A 21183-nucleotide genomic window follows, 5' to 3' on the forward strand; every position below is an offset into this window, starting at 1 on the left:
TAAGCTATAAATGAAATCAAATTTAAATTTTCTAAAATAAGTTTGTAATATAGGTGCAGATATGAATATGAATAATAGATGCAAGCATGGCTGGCTGGCTGGCTGGTTTAAGAAATTTGTTTGACATTCACATTGGTTTCAATGCTTTCTACAATAGACCTGGGCCAACCAAAGATGTGTGAGTGGATATGGTAGACGAAAACTGAAAGAAGCCCTACACATACACACATACATGAATGTATGTATATGTGTGCATATTTGTTACTGTCTCCTTGTCTTCAGAGAACATGAGAGTTGTAAACAAGTGTTACTGTTTACAAATAGTATTTCCAACCCTCTGTAGAAACATATCTGGCCTAGGGGAAATATTACCTTATGTAGAAACACGTGTGAGTTGGTAATAGGAATGGCATCTGGCCATAGAAAATCTGCCTCGACAAATCCATCTGATCCATGCAAACACGAAAAATGGACATATGATGATGATGATGATGTTGATAACGGTGTGCATGTGTACTAACTGTTACTGCTACACCAGTATCCATTTACAGACAATATTTGTATAACAGAAACATGGTTTAGTTTTATTAGCCATGTAACCATATTATTAGCATAAACTACTTAGTGCTTTGACAAAAACATCATCATTTCAGTTACTTGTAACGATGCTAGCTTGTTAAGGCTATAGCAAATTAAGTTACATGTATTGACATTGGTTCATATACAAATATTCATTAATTCTATCAATGTTTCAGCATTTCTACTAATATACATTAGGTACTTGTGTTTCATATTTATTTTTGGTAGGATATACAGGCCAATACAAGTATCAATGCAAACATAGATTTTTATCACACAATAAGCCAGCTTCCACTTCACCAAACGACCTAACTTTAGAAACTAAGGATGATTACAAAAACAAACCTTCCTTCATGTAATATTGATTTTCATATATATATATATATATATATATATATATATATATAAGGTGCATTCAAAAAGTATCTGACTTCATTTTTTTCTGGCAAAAACTAATGTTGTGAGGGCAAAATCTTTTGGGTGGGAAATGACACCACTCTTCCTGCACATGTAGCAAAATTTTCGCACCAGTAGGCCACATTAGTCCCTGGCTATTACACCCTAGAATACAGATGTGTAGAGCATGCTCAGATTTTCATTTTCACGCAAGAAGACTGAACATATTGAGCAGAGACTATAAACCAATGATGATGGTCTTCATGAAGTCTGAGTTATATATATATATATATATATATATATATATATATGTGTGTGTGTGTGTATATATATAACTCAGCCCAGGGTGCAACACAGTGGGACTAAATACAAAAGCACATGGTTGCAAAGTGAACTCCGTAATTTCACAGCCATATCTGGACCTGTAATTTACTGAATAATCCAAAAAACTCCAAACCCAATCAATCTATAAAACCTATAAATCCTTAAATAGTAATCATATTTGATTATATTCTGAGCAAAGTCTTATTTAGATCCCTGCATTCTATACAAAACTCTTAATATTTTACATTTCTTTGAATTACTCTTCTTAAAACTAGAGTGTTAGTTATCACATGATGGGTGATTCTGGAAGTATACATTTGCTGCCATTGGGCAATATCAGGAAATATGATATATATATATATAATAATTATAATTCAACGTTTATCAAATTTCTTTCCTTGATGCCTATACAAAACAATGAAATTATTATCAACATCATTTAATGAATGTGTTCCATGCTGGCAAGAGTTGGACTGACCAACAGGATCTGACTAACATATTGGTCTCCAGTGTTTGCTTTGGCAAGGTTTCTACAGCCAGATGCCTTTCCTAATGCCAACCAATTTTCAGAGTGTACTGGGTACTTTATGTGACACAAACACTAGTGATATCACCAAGTAACTCACAAGACAATACTACTCAACTGAGTAGTAGTGCAGTATTGAGGGAAGTTGCTTTGTGCTAGATATAGAGAAGGTAGGTAGGAAAGATGGACTGAAATGCATGTTTTGCTGCAGAGGAGGTACACGAATAGTTGATCAGGAAAGGGAGAAAGAATGAGATGAGACTAATATTAATTTTCAAAAGAAAAATATTACTTTAAAATAAAATTAAAACAAATTTCTCATTTGCATAATTGCAATAAATGTATTGTTTCTTTGTAAATTTTATCAACATAAATCTGTCATTGAAAACCTACCCTTAGAAAATTTCATTTAAAAATGTGTATTTTTTAGAAAACCATAAAACATTCATCTTGTATCTCTTAAATTAACACCTTATTTCTCTTTTAACCTCACTCTCCCTCTCTCTATATGTGAAGAGTGATGAAGAATCTACCAAGCAACCAACCAACATTTATATCAGCTATTATTAAGTAGAAATTATTTTGGAGTTCATTAAAACAGACTATTCTATGACACGTAAAAAAAAATGCATAAAAAACCATTGAGAAAAGAAAATACTTTTTTTTAAACAAAACATTGTCTATAATAAAAATAGGGAATTATTTTATGTTCATTTCTTTCTATTTTTTAATACAGTATTGGAGCTTTTCAACTCTACTTTGAAATTTCATAAATATATTTTTCTTTAAAAAAACAAAATCAATGAAAAATATTTTAATTATAATTCATTTGGTAATAGACAAAAAATAATGATGCTTTCAAATAAGAGGACTGCAAAATATTTCCTCATTACCAACATCAGTGGGGGGGGGGGATTTTGTTGCTTGTAGCAAAACTAAAATGCAGAAGAATAAAATTTCCAACACAATGAAAGATTACAAAAAAATATATCTAGCACAGGTTAGAAATATAAAATAAGTCATTCCCTGAATTTGATCAAAAGAGCAGAAGGAGTTGTGGGAATACAGCTGTATTAGCATGAGTGGGGAAGAATTCATAGAAAAATAATGAAAGAATATTTATATTTTTGCAACTAATATTCCAAATTTGCCCAACATTTGTAGGATGTTGTTATCCCAAACAGTAGTAAAATATACCAATATATAGATAAATTTTAAATGAGTTTTTAATTTGTTTAAGCATATGCAAATCTGAATGAACGAGTATATAATGAACTCATGTATGTATGCAAATAATTAAGCATTCTTACAATTAAGTTCATTTGATATTTAAAACAAACCATTTAAATCACCACCTTCAAAATTGGAATGTAAAAATACATTGTTTCTTTTTCACATATTACTAATAAAAGGTTCCCTGTCATATTTTTTTTTCATAGCTATTTTCATTCACTGGTTTACAAATCAATAATTCATTTAAACAAAGGGTAAATAATTTCAAATTACTAATATTGCCTTTCAGATTGAACATGAAAAACATCTAAAAAATAAATTCTATTCATAAGCATATACTTCTACCAATATATGATCAGCACCGTGTGTGCATGCATGTTTGTGTACACGTGTATGTATGTCATATATATGTATTTAATGTGTGTTTTTTATGGTTCTATGGATAAACAGAATCATTAAAGAAGTAAAATATATTTATAAGAAAGTCTGTCTTTAAGTATATATTTTTTGTTCTTTGACTGGTTATGATCATTAGGTTGTGCCCATACTGGAGGACAGATTCTAAGGATAGAGCATGTATGTATCAATAGGGTGTATGTATACATATCAAGTATGTACTTGAATGGAATTAATTTGGACACCAAAGAGGCATAACGCAAAATCACCTAGACACAATTGGAATTCAGGTTGTTAATAGACAAAACCAAATATTTGTGTGTTAGAGGGCATGTATGTGGGAATATATATATTCACACAAAATCAAGTCTTTCGATCATCAATAAATGAAATTTTAAGATAAAGAAAAATGTTCCATAAAAGAAAAATTCAGAAATTAATTAACCAGAACCTTTAAATCAAAACACACTAATTAAAATTCACTTTAGCCCTTGAGCAAGGCACTGACATCTTCCTAGGTTAAAACTGTTGTCAACTATCCAGTCAAGTGCTTTGAGGCTTTACAGTACCAAATTTGACCCACAGCATTAGATGACTTAACAGTTATCTCTGTTATAAACAATTATAAGCTATAAGGCATATCTGGGATTCAAGCGAAGCATCTAATCAGTTTTCTATATCAATTTATACACACACAAAAAAAAAGTATAATGCAATGACTGTCTCTTTAAGACACACTGAAGACAAATACATAATGACCAAAATATATAGATATTAGATTTAAAAATACAAATAAGTTACACATTCATAAGGATTACATAATTTAATTGAATCTGGAGCTTTGAGAAATTTGCAGAACTTTTTCAAACTGCCTTTTTAAAATATTTACTTTCACTTTTAATTATATATATATATATAATATATATATATATATATATATATATATATATATATTTTCTTTCTTTCCTACCACTTTTCCTGCTTTATATTTTTCTCGTTTTATTTATTTATTTCTGATGAAGGACTAGTCTCTGAAATGTCCAGATACTTTTCCTTCTTTTAAGCATAAAACTAATGTAATGTTTGTTAAAACTTGTCCCTTTCATGTCATTTTTTTTTGCTCATTATACACACACATACTGCATATGGAATTTTCTTTGCTCATTATTATAAAAAATCCTGTTTTGAAACTATGTTTTAAAGTGCTTGAGAATTTATGAAATTACCAAAATTTAAAAATGAATTCTTTCACTGCTTTAAAGTTACCCATACAAGGTGCCATTAAAAGCAAAAATTTTGACACAAGAGATAACACAGAAACATGTGAACTCACTGACTGTTTTTAACTGCAACATTTTATGTCAAAGAATTGCAAGAAAAGGTAGGTGGGTGAACTTTAACCCTTTAGCATTTTAACTGGGCATGACTGGCCCAAATTTTCGACCTAATTTACATTCAAACCAGATTCTCGACCTATGTCATTCTAAAAATAAATAATCACATCATTGAAATCCTGAGGCTATGAAATAATGCATGATTAATTCAAAACAATGTGAATAAATAGGCATTACATTTGATAGAGCAATCTGAATGTTAAAGAGTTTAATGCATCAGCTGTCCCCAGTTTTATTGCATTTTTTAGTGCATAGTGTGTATATTTGATGTGAAAGAAATGCAGGAAATTTTTTGCATTTTTTTTTTCTTAATAATATTGAATATTTTGAACATAATGTCCCAAATTTTTTCATATAAATAATATAAGATATTGTGGAAATCTAATAATCTGAAGTTAAGCAAAAACAAAAAAAAAATGGCTTGAAAATAAAAAATGAGAGGAGAACAAAAAAGAAAATACACAGCAGACTGAAATTTCTAAACAGGGAAAAAAATTAATGCACAGAACATGAGTGGAGTAACATGCAGAGAAAGACTGGATATATCTGATGCCTTATACATCTTTGGAAATAATTCATTATGAGCAGAGAATATTTCAATAATTTTGTTTTAACAAGAATTTCAGAATATAAAAAAAAAAATATCTCAGAACCAAAATGTATGATCACAGATGACTTGTAAAAACTAATTAAAATCGGTTTAAAAGAATGAATATTGGTAAATAATTATTTTTTATAAAATAGAAAAAAATAGTTAAAATATGAGTATCTGATTGGGAAAAAAAAAATTTTAAAAACTTGAAAAAAGTAGTATGTTTAATATCTATTTGATATCCATGTCCAAGAAGATATTGGAAGTAACTCTAAAAAAACAAATAAAAATAGAAAAGAAAAAAAAAAGTAAAAATCCATGCTCTATTTACCTTGGTTTCTGGGTTCAATTAGAGACAAAGTAGTGACAAAAATGCTAACATGAACTTTGGATGGTAGCAAATGGCATCTCGAGCTCTCGAGTGCCTATAAAAATGAAAAAATAACATCAAAGTACTTAGGAATAGATGTGACCAGAGACAACTGGATCAACTTTGAGAACGTAACATATCTGTGATGTGACATAATAAAGCATCACAAATATCTGCTAGCTAGAAAAGAGATAAATATATATACATGTGTGTGCATGTAGGGGAGTTTCTGTGTGTGTATGTGTGTGAGAGTGTGTGTGTATATACACACACACACTCATATATATTCATATGATGAAAGACTCCAAAGATATTGGTGTTGGTCTACATCAGATAGATTTGTATTATTTATAAAATCTGTAAAAAAAAATACAATGAACTTGCCATGTGGGGGAAGGGGCAGAGATCCGACATTTCAGACAAAGTCCTTCTTCAAAGAAAAGTTGACAAGAGTTGCAGCCAGTTTTGCTAACTTCAAGAATGTGTCTCATTGAAATCTCTCCTGTCACCACTTCACTGAAGAAGCACTTTGTCTGAAATGATGGATTTTCCACTTTCCACAGCATGTTCAATGTTCTCTTTATATTGATTTCTATCGATGTGCGTGTCTTAAAAAAAAAAAAAGGTAATAAAACTTCTAAGATGAAGAAAATGAATTGAGTTGAAAATATGATTAAGAGATGTGTATAACAGATTGAGACTCAATTATATCATATTTAGAACAAGGTCTTTCCAGCAAGTTTTAGATAACTAAAATATCCAACCAGTTTGGATAATTTTTAATTTAAAAACAAAAAAAAACACCCAAGAAGAAGGGCAAATAGGTTCACAAAAACTCCTCCCTCCCAAAAACAGAAAACAAAAAAAAAAGAACAAAGAGTATGTGATCATGGACAAATTGGTTCTAAATTAAATTAAAAATGCTTTTCCTTGAATACACTTTAAATTTTCTTTTTTCTCTAAAAGAACAAAAAAAAAATTGATAAATAAAGACATTTAACAGGTAAGAAAATTATCAATTATTCCCTGAGTTATCCAACAAATATCTAACTTCTGAGATAACATATATATTGTTATAAGATATATCTCAGAGTTAAAACTTTTTTTTTAATATTGACAACATCTTGTTTTAATCAGTTTGTTCTCCCATCATCAAGGTGTCTTTCTTACACCTGCCAGGCTGTGTAGACAATCCCAGATTGCATTTAAACTAGGAACCTTCATTTCTAAAAGAATGCTTAATAACATTCTTATCCACACAGTATATCAGCTAGAGTATTAAAAATGCTATTAATCTTGGATTAAAAATTAAAGTTCCTAGTTTCAATACAGTCTAGGATTGTACATACATCCAAGAATAAGATACTCTGTGATTATAGATCAAAGCAATCAAAAGGTTGATATGAAAATACAAAAACTATGAGTTATTTAAAAAAATTTTTACTTGTGTCAATTATTAGATTGTAGTCATGTTGGGACACTGTCTTGAAGAGTTTAATTGAATAAAGTGAGTCCAAGACTTTCTCTTTTTTTTTTTGGTGGGGGGGTACCTCATAAGTCTAGTACTTATGCTTATGCTATCAATCTGTTTTGCAAAACTGTTAAATAATGTGAATGTAAACAAAACCAACACTGGTTGCCAAGTAGTGGTGGGGGACCAACCACAAACTGATGTATGTTTGTTGTCTCACCCCCACAGACTTGACAATAGTTATATGATTAAAAAGGTGACCCACCCCCACCCTATGGTCATGGTTTTGAAGACTGCTACAAGCAATGTGATACTTTCTAGGTAAAGTACATTCCACTGGACTTTATTTCACAGAGAAAAGATATCATTTTTACTTTTGCTTAATAAAAAGGACAACCAACTGAAAAAAAAAAAACAGATTTTACAATATCAAATGTCCGAATTTGGGGAAAACACCTAACAAATGTTAGCAGGTAAAAAAGATCAATGTAAAACAATGAAAAATATTCTTTCTTCAATTCTGACGTGTATAAATATGTATTCAATAAATAAATATAATGCTTTCTAAGATCCAGATGACTTACATGGTTGTGCTTAGCTTTACTATCATGGTACTAAGTAGGCTGCTTCACTTAACATTCCCTCATAGTTCAATTGCTTTCCTCGACAGGTAAATGAACTGAGGTAAAAGATTTAAGGTCATTGCCCCAAAATACATAGTGAAGCTGCTGACATTGAACTCAAGAACAATGAGCTAGTTGTTTGAAAACTGGGGGATGAAAAAACCTGTTGTATAAGACAACTAAGCAAACCAAGAGATGCTCATCATCATCATCATCATCATCATCCTCATCATCATATCCTTGCATTGTCAGGCCACAGCTTGTAGATTCTCAGAGCATTATATTTCCTGGTTTTTGCTAACACAGATCATCACTATTCTCTTTGGCTCTTGTTTTATTTACAGAGAAAATAAGTCCCAATTATATAAACCAGTAAATTCAATCAGCTGTATCTCATCTCAACATGATTGTTCAATGTGCATCATCAAAAGAGATCAATATCACATATTTCAACAAAAAACTGTAAAGTAAGAGACAAAACAAGCAGAGAACTGAATTTGTTACACCCATTTTACCCTGTTCCCCACATCTACCCTCCCCAATCCCCTTGATCTCATTTTTTTCTATCATTTTTAACCATGTCTTTCTCAATCATCCCCTTCCTTTACTTCTTTACAGGTTACAGTTTTCTACATTTTCTCTTCTCAATCAAGAGAAATTCAAGTTGAAGATCAAACCACATCAACCTCACTTGTTCTAGGAGACCAGCCCAATTCTTCCAATTCAAACAGAAAAAGAAAAAAAAATCATTTTACTTCTAAGAAAACTATTCTAATTTACTAAGGATAATGACCAAACCAATGAATGGCTCTTTTTGTAATTATTCAACATGTTTCATGTTGTGGCAAAATCTCAATAACAAAACTCGAAAGAAAAAACTAAAATCTGTAAAATGGAAACACCAGCCATTTAAAAACCCAAATCAAAGAGAAACAATAAAGTCAACAACCACGTACTGAAGTTGGTCTAGTAAAGGATAAAAATCACTGAACTAACCAGGGTTAACCAACACCAAAGACAACAGAAACACAAGATCTAGTTCCAGTCATTCATTTGATTACATTGTTCAAAACAAAAATTTCTTTTGAGAATCCTATGACATTACCAAAAAAGATAAGAAAATTTTTTTTAATTATTTAATTTACTAAGAAAGATGTTCCATTCATAGTTAAACAGGAAAATATGGTAAAGAAATTTAATATTTATTTTGTGTGTGTGTGTGTGTGTGTGTGTGTGTGTGTGTGTGCGTGCGCGCACTAAGCTAGAATATTTCAAAAGTGCATCAGCAGTATATTATGGCATCCTTAATATTACTACTGTTTCAGATGATGTAGTACAGAAGAGGCTGGTGCTAAAAAGCATATAGAAGAATCAATTAATCAATAAAAGACAGGGGTTCAAAAAAGAGTATGAGAAAGCAGAAATACAAGTGAGCATCTGAGTGGGGTGGGGGTTAAAAATTGGGGATGAAAAAAAAGACACCAAAGTGAAGGAGGGGAAAATATATCTTAAATGTTGAAACAGGTTTTGGTCAGAAGAGAACTTGTGAGTAATGGAAGCACATATGCTTTCCAAATGTTGAAAATAAGCAATTCAAAAAAAAAAAAAGGAAAAAGATAATGCGTTACTGAACTTTTTGTGAACTAATATTATTGTAGTTGATAAAAACAATCTTTTATAATATTCAGGAAAGATTCTACAACAGTACAGACTCTTAAATACAATAACATGTTTCTTAACATTACATTATGAACAAATCATGATACAATGGTCAATTATAAAACCAATTTTTTTCTCCTCTCATTTTCCGTCTTTTGTTTTCCTTTTCCACTAGTGCAACAGAAACATTAAAGCAAATGTTGTTGGGTTTGTAAATATTGAATACAGAAATCATTAATATTTTGGTTGACATTTGTGAGTTCATGTATGTGTGCATGCAAACACTCACATACATTGCACATTTGTCATGTTGCAAGTAAAAAAAAGACTTATAACTGTTCAAAGTACACCTGCAACAGTGCACACAGAGTATATATGAATTTCAATACATCTGATATTGAATAGCTGATTAATATTGATTACTACATACCTAAATACCAACTTGAAAACGTGGCATGATTCCGATGACATAAAGTATGTGTAAATAAGTGAAACGTACCTGTGCTGGTGCCACATAAAAAGTGGTTGTAAAGTGGTTGGCATTAGGAAGGGCATCTAGCCACAGAAACCTTGCCAAAATGGACAACTGGAACCTGAGGCAGCTCTTCAGCTTGCCAGTTCCTGTCAAACTATCCGACCCATGCCAGCATGGAAAACAAGCACTTAATGATTATGATGATGTATTTATATATACATATGAGTATGCGTATATACATGCATATCTGTATGCACTCACACATTATTTATATTTAACAAAGACTTTAATACTATCAATAAACTCTGATAAACTAATAAATATAAGGAGCCCCACTATAAGTAAAAATATTTTGTTTTTTTACAAAAGTTAACCAACAATACCACATAAATGCAGTTATACACACACATGCACAAACACACATTTATATGTACAGACATATGCATATATACACATGCTCATATTGATGTATATACTTATGGATGTATATGAATACTTACACTTAAACACCAACAAACATACATTATTTTTAATCATCAGACAGTGAATATCATAATCAAGAGGTGGATTAATGAAGGATATTGTCCAGTGATAAAGAGATCAAGGAGGCTGTAAAAAATTTCTGAGTGAGCAAAGTGGACAGTTAAGAGGGAAGTGATAAAATATCAACATGCAACTGTTAGAGAGATTGCAAACTCTATTAAGAGTGACGAGTTGCAAGAAACAAGCCAAGGATTTTGAAAGCCAATAAGACCAAAAATTATTCAAATGGGTTACAAAATTCTACAGTAAGAAAGACAAGTTTTGTTTGTGAATGTTGTCTCATGAAAGCGAATTCTGCCGTTTTCAATTCAAGGTAGATCTCTATGTGAGAACAACAAAAGTGAAATAAGGTGAGATTGATTGCAAGGCACAGTTAAACATGGAGAAGTTGAAGTAATGGTATGGGGAGGTGAGGTAGCTTAGTTAACAGGCATATCAGAGCTGAATTTTTGTTGAAAATCATTTAAAAGGCCCCAAATACTGTCAAATTGTTGAAATGGCTTTAATCCAATGCTGACAAAAAAAAAAATAAATAAATAAAAAGAGGACTCTTTTTCAAAGATGTAACTCCAAAGTCATATAAAAAAGATAGTATAAGTATGGTAGAAAACACACAGAATAGAATCTCTGAAAAGGGTTAATCAAGGCCTTAATATTAACCCAAAAGAATACATAGGGAGATATCTTGAGACAAGATTGCAAGATCAATTGCAATTACATTGATTCACAGACCTGAAAGAAGTATTGACATATCACTCAGTCATTGACAAATTAATTCCATGCCTAACCAATTGAAAGCTGACATCAGTTGAAGAAGGGACTACAAAAATTCTGAAACAAATTGATTTACAAAGTACTCGCATTGCATTATATTAAATTGGATATAAAGTTATTATAAACTCGTGTGTGTGTGTGTGTGTGGTGTGTGTGTGTGTAAAGAGAGAGACACAGTAGCAGAAGTAGTAAGTGTCATATGGTTGAAGAGTTAAGCAGTTTGCATGCAACAAGGAGGTCTGTGTTTCAATCCCACAATAAGGCACCTTGGACAAATGCCACTCTGTAAAGCCACAAGTCATCTGAAACCTTGTGAGAAAAACTGGGTTGAGAGAAACAGTATACAACCTGCACACAGTTGGTCTATACATGTAATTCAAAATGTGTACAGCTTTGCCACAAATGTATCACACTGCGATAAACGATGTGTAGTTTATTGTCCAATGATTGAGGGGTACTCTTGAAAGGGCTGGTTATACAGCACTGGCATAGGCTGCGGTTACAATCGCAGTGGGCTTGCTGGATCTTCTCAAGTACAGCATATCTCCCAAGGTCTCGGCCACTTGTCATTGCCTCGGTGAGGTCCAATGTTTGAAGGTCATGCTTCACCACCTCATTCCAGGTCTTCCTGGGTTTACCTCTTCCACAGGTCCCCTCAGCTTCTGAAGTGGGACACTTTTTCACACAGCTGTCCTCATCCATTCGCAACACGTGACCATACCAGTGCCCTGGCCCATCAGGAATCACCACAGAGATTATCAAAATATCTGGTGATGTCAGCAATGGCCTTCACCCATATAGTCAACCAGGGTATACATGAAGGAATCATACCCAATAACTGGTGTAGCAGCACCATATTCAATTGCTACATAGGTAAAGGTAATTGTGAACTTCTTTCTGTCAGTAATTTGCTGTTGTTGTTTGTAAATAGCAATTGAAAACTTACAGTGAAAACAACAGTGATTGAACTTAAAGGGAAAACAATAGCATCTGAAGAATGAAAGTGAAAACAATAGAGATTGAATGAGATATAGAGAGATGGGGAGCAAGAGAGAGCTAGATAGTTAGACAAATAAGATAGATAGATAGATAGATATAGACATAGAGAGGTATAGAGAGATATAGATGTCACTGACACTAGAAAACTGAAAGTAAATATTTTTTTAAACTTTCAAATACGTGAATGTGTAATATAAAATGCAATTGTTTTTATTCTTAATTTAAAAAATCAAATGGAGAGCCTGACATGTGTCCGGGGTCAAATTATTCATGCATCACAAGTATGGGCGCAATAGTGAAACTGTTTTCGTGTGAAAAGCAAATACACATCTCTATTTTATATTAGATGAGATTGTGATAATTTTTTTGAGCAAATGGATGTAAGGGAGACAATCAATTTCTGAAAGTTACTTTGCAAATAGTTATCTCCCTTCTCCATATAACCCAGGAATAGGTGCTTTCTGCCCCAAGGGAGCCCATAACGCATTATGTGAAAAATTTTTAAGAGTCTAAAACCATCCTTGGATCGTAATTAATGTATGCTCCTAGTTTGGAGAAAATCAATTGAAAAATATGGCCGTTATAATATTTTACACACACACGTACACACAGAGAACAGGATTTATATTTGAGATATATATCATTGAAACCAGCCATATATGACCCAAATATTCTATTTAAACTGGACAGATCTGGCCTCTCACACCTGCCCAGCTATGTCATTCAAAAAATTAACAATTACATCATCAGAATATCAGATATGAGATAATGACAATGTGAATAAATATGCCTGACATTTGACACAGTAATCTGAATACTAAAAGGTTAACATGAAATTGAAGTACTCACTGCTTTTCAACAGAGTATCATATTTTTATTTGTAAAGGAAAGGTTGATAATGTCCTCAAAGTTTCAGCTTATTGTCAGTAGACAGTGATAGTTTACACAGACATGTGAACATAAGTGTACACACACACACACACAATTTCTCATAATTTTCCCATTTCTTTTTCCATGCTGGTATGGAATAAATGAAACTTTATTCAGGCACAATTCTCACACCCATATGCTCTTCCTGTTGCTAGCCCTTACTTCCTGTTTTCATCTACCAAATCCACTCAAGACAACTTGATCAATGTGCCATGCAGTGAGATCAAATCTGAAACCACATGGTTGGCAAGCAAACGCCTTAACTACACAACCATGCCTATGCGCACGCGCGCACACACACACACACACACACAAAAATACTTTAAATAATTGACATTAGAATTTACGTAAGTACATTCATTAGTTTACAGATTTTTCAACTAAGAAAGTAACAGAGATAAGATTTAGTAATAGGTGCTGCTATAAATTCTCATAGCCTGGTTAAGTTGTACGCTAATGAGTATAATTACATATTTCTTGTTCTGATGTCATTTATTATTTGATATTTTGCCCTATATGATACGAGTCTGGACGATATGTTGATATGAGAGTCTGGATGAGAGGATAAAAGTCACACTGCCTCGCAATAGGAGCTTTGTGGATAACAGTATAATTACAAGTATACTAAGTTTCAACAACCAGTTACTCATTTTGCTATGATATAGCAGAAAGAATGTATGTATGTGAGTGTTTATTATAACGGTGTATGTATGCATTATAAAGCATGTTTATGTACATGTCTGTGTGTGTTATAAAGTGTGTTTATGTATGTGTGTGTATGTATATAGATAAATACACATAAAGCATGTGTGTGTGTACATATATATATATATATACATATAAACAAACACACACGCACACGTGTGTGTGTAAATATATAGAAACAAATTATACTTTGTTTCCTCAGTAGATAGGATATCAATCCATGATGGATTTCTTAAAAAAAAAACACACTGACAGACAACAATTATTTACAACTCAGATGTTTTTTTAGCTACCAGATAGTATTGATGGTAATGTTGTAACTTATAACCTTTCATTCTATCAATCAAGGTTTACATAACCTAACGAGGACATTTTAATCACAGCCTGAAGTTAAAAATGATACGAGAACTTACCGGTACTGCTCTTGCTCCACAGGAGGTGAAGGTGGAATGTCTGTGTTTGAGGAGACGCTGGATAGAAGAAGAATAGATATTTGGTTTGAACATAACAGCAACATGAAGGTTTTTTATCAAATAAATCTTTAATCATTTGAAATATCTAAGTTTTTCTCAGTATTGTTTTTTTTTTTTTGTTCCCCCCCCCCCACAACACACTGTTGGCAGAGAAAGTCACAAAACACAAATTTTGTGTCTTGCACTACACAAAACACCACTGAATGTGTAAATACTACGAATCATTGAAAAAAATATAAGCCTACCTCATACTATTTCATTTAGCAGAAAGCAAAGATTCATACAAGAATGCAGAATTTCCATTTCTATCTCAATGGTAGTTAAAACTTGCTAAGACTTATTATTTTTAACTTTGCAATTAAGACTAATACATTATTATTAATGTAACATACATGCATATCAATTCAGATTCCCTTATATATGTGCATGTGCATACACACACAAATAAGCAAGAGGGGGAGGCAGGGCAAATGGATTGGAATGAAATATCTCCACCCTGCAAAACAATGCAGCTATGCTTAAGAACATGAGGAATAAAGAATTTTTGCAGGAATAGTTAGCAAACAGAGTATTAAAAAAAGAAAAGGAAAAAAATTGAAACAATTAATTCAAAATGATTATGGCTGTTAAGCAAAGCAGATAAATATACATAAATGTACATAAAACTAAACAAACTTTCAGGACTGGAAATGCAATATACACACACACACACACACACACACACACACATGCATGCATATTTACAAACACAGAGATGAGTGTATATGTGTGTGTGTGCATATGTATATAGATATCTACAAGCGTGTGTATGTGTGTGTGTATACATATATATTCTTAGTATATTGGAATATTCTAACATATCATAATGTAAACCTTGTATTGTCCTTTTTCATGCCCTGATGATTTTCCACCCAAGGTATTTTGAAATGCAAGGTTATATATGTATATATGTTTTGTAGTTTAAATTGGATGCAAAATGAAACAATTGCAAGTGAAGATGTTAACTAATTAATAAATTAATTTGTATCCATTAGATCTCTCCATTTGCAAACTTAATAATAAAATTTGATATGTTATATAATATATTCATTGAGGAAATATTTCTTCAAAATACAATATATTAGACCAGTGTATCTTAGATAAAAAAAATATCCCTATAAGAGGTCTAAATATCATCATAGCAACTCTGTGTGTGTGTGTGTGTGTGAAATAAACACCCCAAGGCATCTTGCTTGACTTTCTAACAGTTCCCCCAACCCACCATCTAAGATTGGTATTTTATCACATATTTCAAAAGGATGAAAAGCAAAGTTAGCTTCAGTGTGATTTTTAAAAATATAATTTACAACAAAAGATTCTAAAACATATTTCAAAATACTAGCAAATTGAGAAACAAATTAATTCAGTTCACATCTATTTATTTAAAAAAGATATTTCCAGATGAAAGCACAAAAGTTAAGTAGAGTTGTCAGGCATATTAGTTCAAGAATTGGAATTAGAAACTAGAAAACAGAATTAATTTGGTGTATTTCCTTTTCACAGTTATAGAATAAATAAAAGAATAAGCAGAAATGGCAATGACAGCAAAAATAAGAATTGAAAATTGAGCTGGGTAAACAAATAAGAGCGCAGAGTAATTGACTGGGTTATCATAATGATCGTTAATATAAATACACCACAAAACAGAACATAATAGGAGAGAGATCATCATGCTACAACAGATCACCACTTTAAGGTGTAGGCAGGTACCACCTAACTTAACATCATCGCCTGGTCTTTAAGTGCCTTTAGGAAAATCAATTCCATTGTAAGCTTTCAAACCTGACCCCACCCAATTCCCTTCCCATGTTCTTTTCTTTTTGGCACACAATGACTTGTATATGTTCTGACTGGACATCAGTTGCATCAATCCAAGGATGCCAATAAAGGTTATGTTCATTGCCCATGTTTCTCAACCTAAGTTTTGAGAAATTATCTAAATACAAATTCAGTGTATTTTTTATTAAATATGTAGTTTAAAACAAGAATAGCATAAAATTTACTTTAAAAAAAATCATGCATAAGGTTTATGCATGCTAGCTACATGTATATATGCATACACATAAATGCACAGACCTTGTGGATAATATCAACTTAAAGGATATATTTATGAAATTTTGGATTAAAAATTCCATCAATATACATTATTAGCAGATTAAGAAAGGAAAACTACAAACTATATGCAGGCTTGTTCTTAGTTTTTAGATCAAGTTACTTTCTCCAAATAGAAAGTATATATATATATATTTATATATATATATTTATATATATAGTTGAAAAAAGATTAGAGGTCTATACAAATCAAATTTTTACATATAAAAGATGGATGTGGAAATAACACAGAAGTAAATCTAAGACATTTCCATTTAAGAAGGAATTTCATAAAAATGATTTTAAAAATTATATTAAGAAAATATTACGAGTTTTGATGATGAATGTCGCCTTATCAAATATCAGTAAAAATCTATAAAAATTTGAAGTAAAAACAGTTTATCTTCTGTTTGGGGGTCAAGACGTGTCTAGAGATTTTTCACTGAAGTCTTCTTTATAGTTTGGTATAGAGTTCAAAGCGTTTGAGGGTAAGAGCGGGAGTGTAGTTGTCTATTGTCTAAAAGAAACTTATGTGGGCTCCTGCCAAAGGGGTGGCCTAAAAGCATTTACTGAATGGGTTTTATGTGTGCATGTGTGTGTGAGTGTTGTGTTGAATGTCCTTTCAATGTTTGGAATGAGACCAGCTGTGTGTCCATGGGTGAGTATGTTGTGATGAATAAAGAATTAGGATTTTCCTTTGGGTTAGATGTATTCTTTTGAGTGTCTCCTCCTGAGTGTGTGGTCACCAGCTGTGTATGTGTGGGTGTGTTTGTGCATTGTATGAATGTGTTTGTGCATTGTATGAATGTGTTTTTTGCAATGTTTTCTTTATTGTGTATTTGTGTGTATGTTTGTGTGTGTGTATATATCTCTGTTGAGATGTTTTGGAAGAAATACATGTAATAACTTAACAATATGTCATTTTTACTCCTCTGACAAGATTTTACCCAATAAAATGTTCTAATTACTGGAATTTAATTCATTTGGATAAAATCAAAACAGCTGTAAGTGAACATGTTAAATTTTTGCTGTTAATCAATTATATTAACGCTACTTCTCCATTTTCTAGATTTTAATGTGTGTGTGTGTGTGTGTGTGTGTGTGTGTGTGTGTGTGTGTGTGTGTGTGTGTGTGTATGTATGTATATATATATATATATATCTATATCAGGTCATCCCCAAAGTTCTGTCTGATTTTACCTTTTTCAAAATTGAATGAAATTTAATAGTATTTTAGAATGTCGAATGGAATTTAAAATTATTTTTATGCATTTGTGTACATTTAAATTAATTAAATATTATTTTACAGAATAATAGAATTAAAATTTCTTTGATTAAAACCCTTTGGAAGTATCCAAAGGCACATAATGCTTTCTGAGTACAAAAAAGGAAACTCTTCAGCCAAAGCAACTTGAAGCATACACTCAGTTTATGGGAAAGAATGCTTGAATGAAAGAACATGCAGAAGATGGTTTGCAAAATTCAGAAGTGGAGGTTTCAGCCTTGAAGATGAAGATCGAACAGGATGTCCAGTTGAGTTTGATAAGCTCCTTGAGGCATTACTTGAAGAAAATCCTGCATTATCAGTTGAAGAATTGGCAATAATGCTTAGTTCAAACCATACAACTGTTCATCAACATCTTCAACAACTTGGAAAGGTTCCTAAACTTGGAAAATGGGTGCCTCATGAACTGTCCGAAAGCAACTGCAAATCCTGAGTTGACATCTGCTCTTCTCCCCATTCTCACGAACTCATTTCACACTTTTTGGATAGACTTGTGACTGGTGATGAAAAATGGATCTTCTATCGAAATGTTAAACGTTGTAAACAGTGGCTTGGTAAAAGGGAAAAAGCTCAACCACAACCGAGAGGGGACTTCATGGGAAAAAGGTTCTTCTCTCTATCTGGTGGGATTGCAAAGGATTAATTCACTTTGAATTGTTACCACCTAATGCAATAATCAATGCTCAAGTCTACTGTCAGCAATTAGAGTGTTTGAACCAAGCTTTGAAGAAAAAGAGACCAGCTTTAGAGAACATTATTTACATTCGACAGATATTTGTCTTCATCTTGTAGTGTTAACAACAAACAAGATATCCATCGAATGTAGATAATATACATAATTCCTCATGCCTTAAATATAGAACTGTATCTGCTTTAGTGAGTCGAAAAGGAGTGATGCTTCATCAGGACAATGCACAACCCCACACTGCAAAGATCACATCACAGAAAATTGAAGAGCTTGGTTTGGAAAAAAATCCTTATCCATCTTATTCTGCCAACCTTGCTCCTTCAGATTACCATTTGTTTTGTTGTTTACAGAATCATTTGGGGGACATAACTTTTGCAAGCCAGGAGCAGGTCGAAACTGACATTTCAGAGTTCTTTGCTTTGAAACCAAAAGAGTTTTACATTGATGGGATTAAAAAGCTTGTAAATAGATGGAAGGAAGTCATACATAATCAGGGAAAGTAGATTGATGATTAAATTTCAATTAAATATAACATTTGATCACTTGTTTTCTTTATTCAAAATTCGGACAGAACTTATGGGATGACCTGATATATATCTCCATATAAATTTTTGAGCCAAAGAAGAAGATATCATCATCATCATAATCATTGTCACCATCAATTTGTCATCATAATTATCATAGGTGTTAACATCATATCATTTCATATATATAACTTGGTATTCTCAAATTCAATTTTCTTTTGCTATTTCTTTACCACTTATCTCAGTTCCGTTTTAGTGACAAGTATTTCATCATCAGCCCTTACAAGTTTAATCAATTACTTTTCTCAATTCACTTAACCCTGTAGCATTTAAACATGCTATATCTGCACAAAATGTTCTACCTGTTTTATGTTCAAACAGGCCAGATCTGGTCTCTCACACCTATCTTGCAATATCATTCTAAAAAGCACATCATCAATAAAATCCCAAAGCTTCAAGATAATGCTGGATATTCAAAACGATGTCAAGAAATAAGTATTACTTTTCACAGAGTAATCTGAATGATAAAGGGTTAAACTCAGTTTATTTCTCAACCCGAAGTTCACCCACAGTATGTAACAGGTCACACTCAACCCATTTCACTTTAACCCTTAATGTGCAGGAACTGAGTACTTGGTTCCAGACACAGGAACGGAGTTAATTCACTTTTAATAGTTGAGTACTTTCTGGAATCCTCCACAGTTCATATGATGTAGTACTCGCATTTTATTTTTACTGGCCAATGGAAAGAGGCTGCAAGAACTTGAATTGCATATGATTAGCATGTTACATCTCCAGCAAAAATTTAATCAGTGCAGTGAGGGTTAATCACAGCAGATCCTCTTCCATCACTGCTGCCCAGGTTTACCTGCAACATTTCAGGTACATGAAACCCAGTTTAGGGAATGGCATAACTTTAGAGTACAAATGATTTTTATAATTCTTGGATGAGTAAAAAATAAAAGTGATTTTGACACGATTTGAACTCAGAAATCAGAAATATCAAACTAAATTTTAATGCTAGTCTAACTACCTCACCTTCCACAAACAACAACATTTATTTCATTTATTGATATCTCTGTGTATTTTGCCCAACATCTCACCAGCTTTACTCAATGGTTCATTGGGGTGGATAGTAGACATCCATATAATTAACTTATTATTGCACTGCATTTTCCCTTCCCAAATTTGGGTTCTTTTCTTCAAATTAAAAAAAAAATGTTTGAAATGGAACTGAAAAAATCATTTAGTATTGAAAGATAAAGTATAGAAATTTTAGGTTTCTGTAGCAGTACATGTCATCATATCTAAATAAAAAACCATGATGCAAACAGAGAAATCATCCAATTCAACAAACAAAACATTCTGCAAAAAACGAATGAGTGGAAGAATAGAGGGAAGCTTTTAGCAAGGCAGCAAGTAGTACAGAAAATTGGTAAAATGTTGCTGGACAAAATACAAATCAATAATGAATTAAATATTAAGCAAAATCACACACTTCAAATAGTAATGATCATTGTCATCATCATTATCATCAATAATATTTTAACCCTTTAGCATTTAAACCGACCATATCTGGCCCAAATATCCTTTCCATTTTATAACCAGATCCAACCAGTCACATCTACCCTACAATGTCATTCTAAAAATAAACCATCGCATCATTGAAATCTCAAAGCTATGAGATAATGCATGAGTGACAGAGTAACAAGAATGCTAAAGGGTTAACATCTATTTTTCCATGCTTGCATGGCTCAGATGTAGTTTATCAACACAGATTTTCTTTAGCCAGATGCCCTTCTTGCTGCTAACCCTCACCTGTTTACAAGCATGATAATATTTCCTGCTGGCCAGATGTGAATGCGCAAAATATTAGAAATAAACAATGCTGCTTGTATAACAGTGACACTCATTTACAACTATCAGGTAATGTCAAAACAAGGAGACACATCCTCACATACACAAGTATGTATATATATGACAGGCTTCTTTCAATTTGCACCAACCGAATCCACTTGCAAGGCTTTTCTCAATCTGAGGTATTAATAGAATATAGTCAAAGGTTCCATGCAGTGGGAGTTAACCCAAAGCTGTA

At 32.2% G+C, this 21183-nt stretch overlaps 1 protein-coding gene across 6 annotated transcripts in view; it reads right to left on the reverse strand.

Moving 5' to 3' along the window:
• Positions 1–21183, reverse strand: part of LOC115223178 (protein FAM13A) — a 288109-nt gene that overhangs the window by 33441 nt on the left and 233485 nt on the right. For all 6 annotated transcript variants that reach the window (XM_029793658.2, XM_029793651.2, XM_029793626.2 and 3 more), the window contains one exon: positions 14403–14459. In XM_029793658.2, the coding sequence (XP_029649518.1) occupies positions 14403–14459 (57 nt within the window). The remainder of the gene's footprint in view (positions 1–14402; positions 14460–21183) is intronic.

Source organism: Octopus sinensis, linkage group LG2 (assembly GCF_006345805.1).
Source record: "Octopus sinensis linkage group LG2, ASM634580v1, whole genome shotgun sequence".
Lineage (NCBI taxonomy): Eukaryota > Metazoa > Mollusca > Cephalopoda > Octopoda > Octopodidae > Octopus > Octopus sinensis.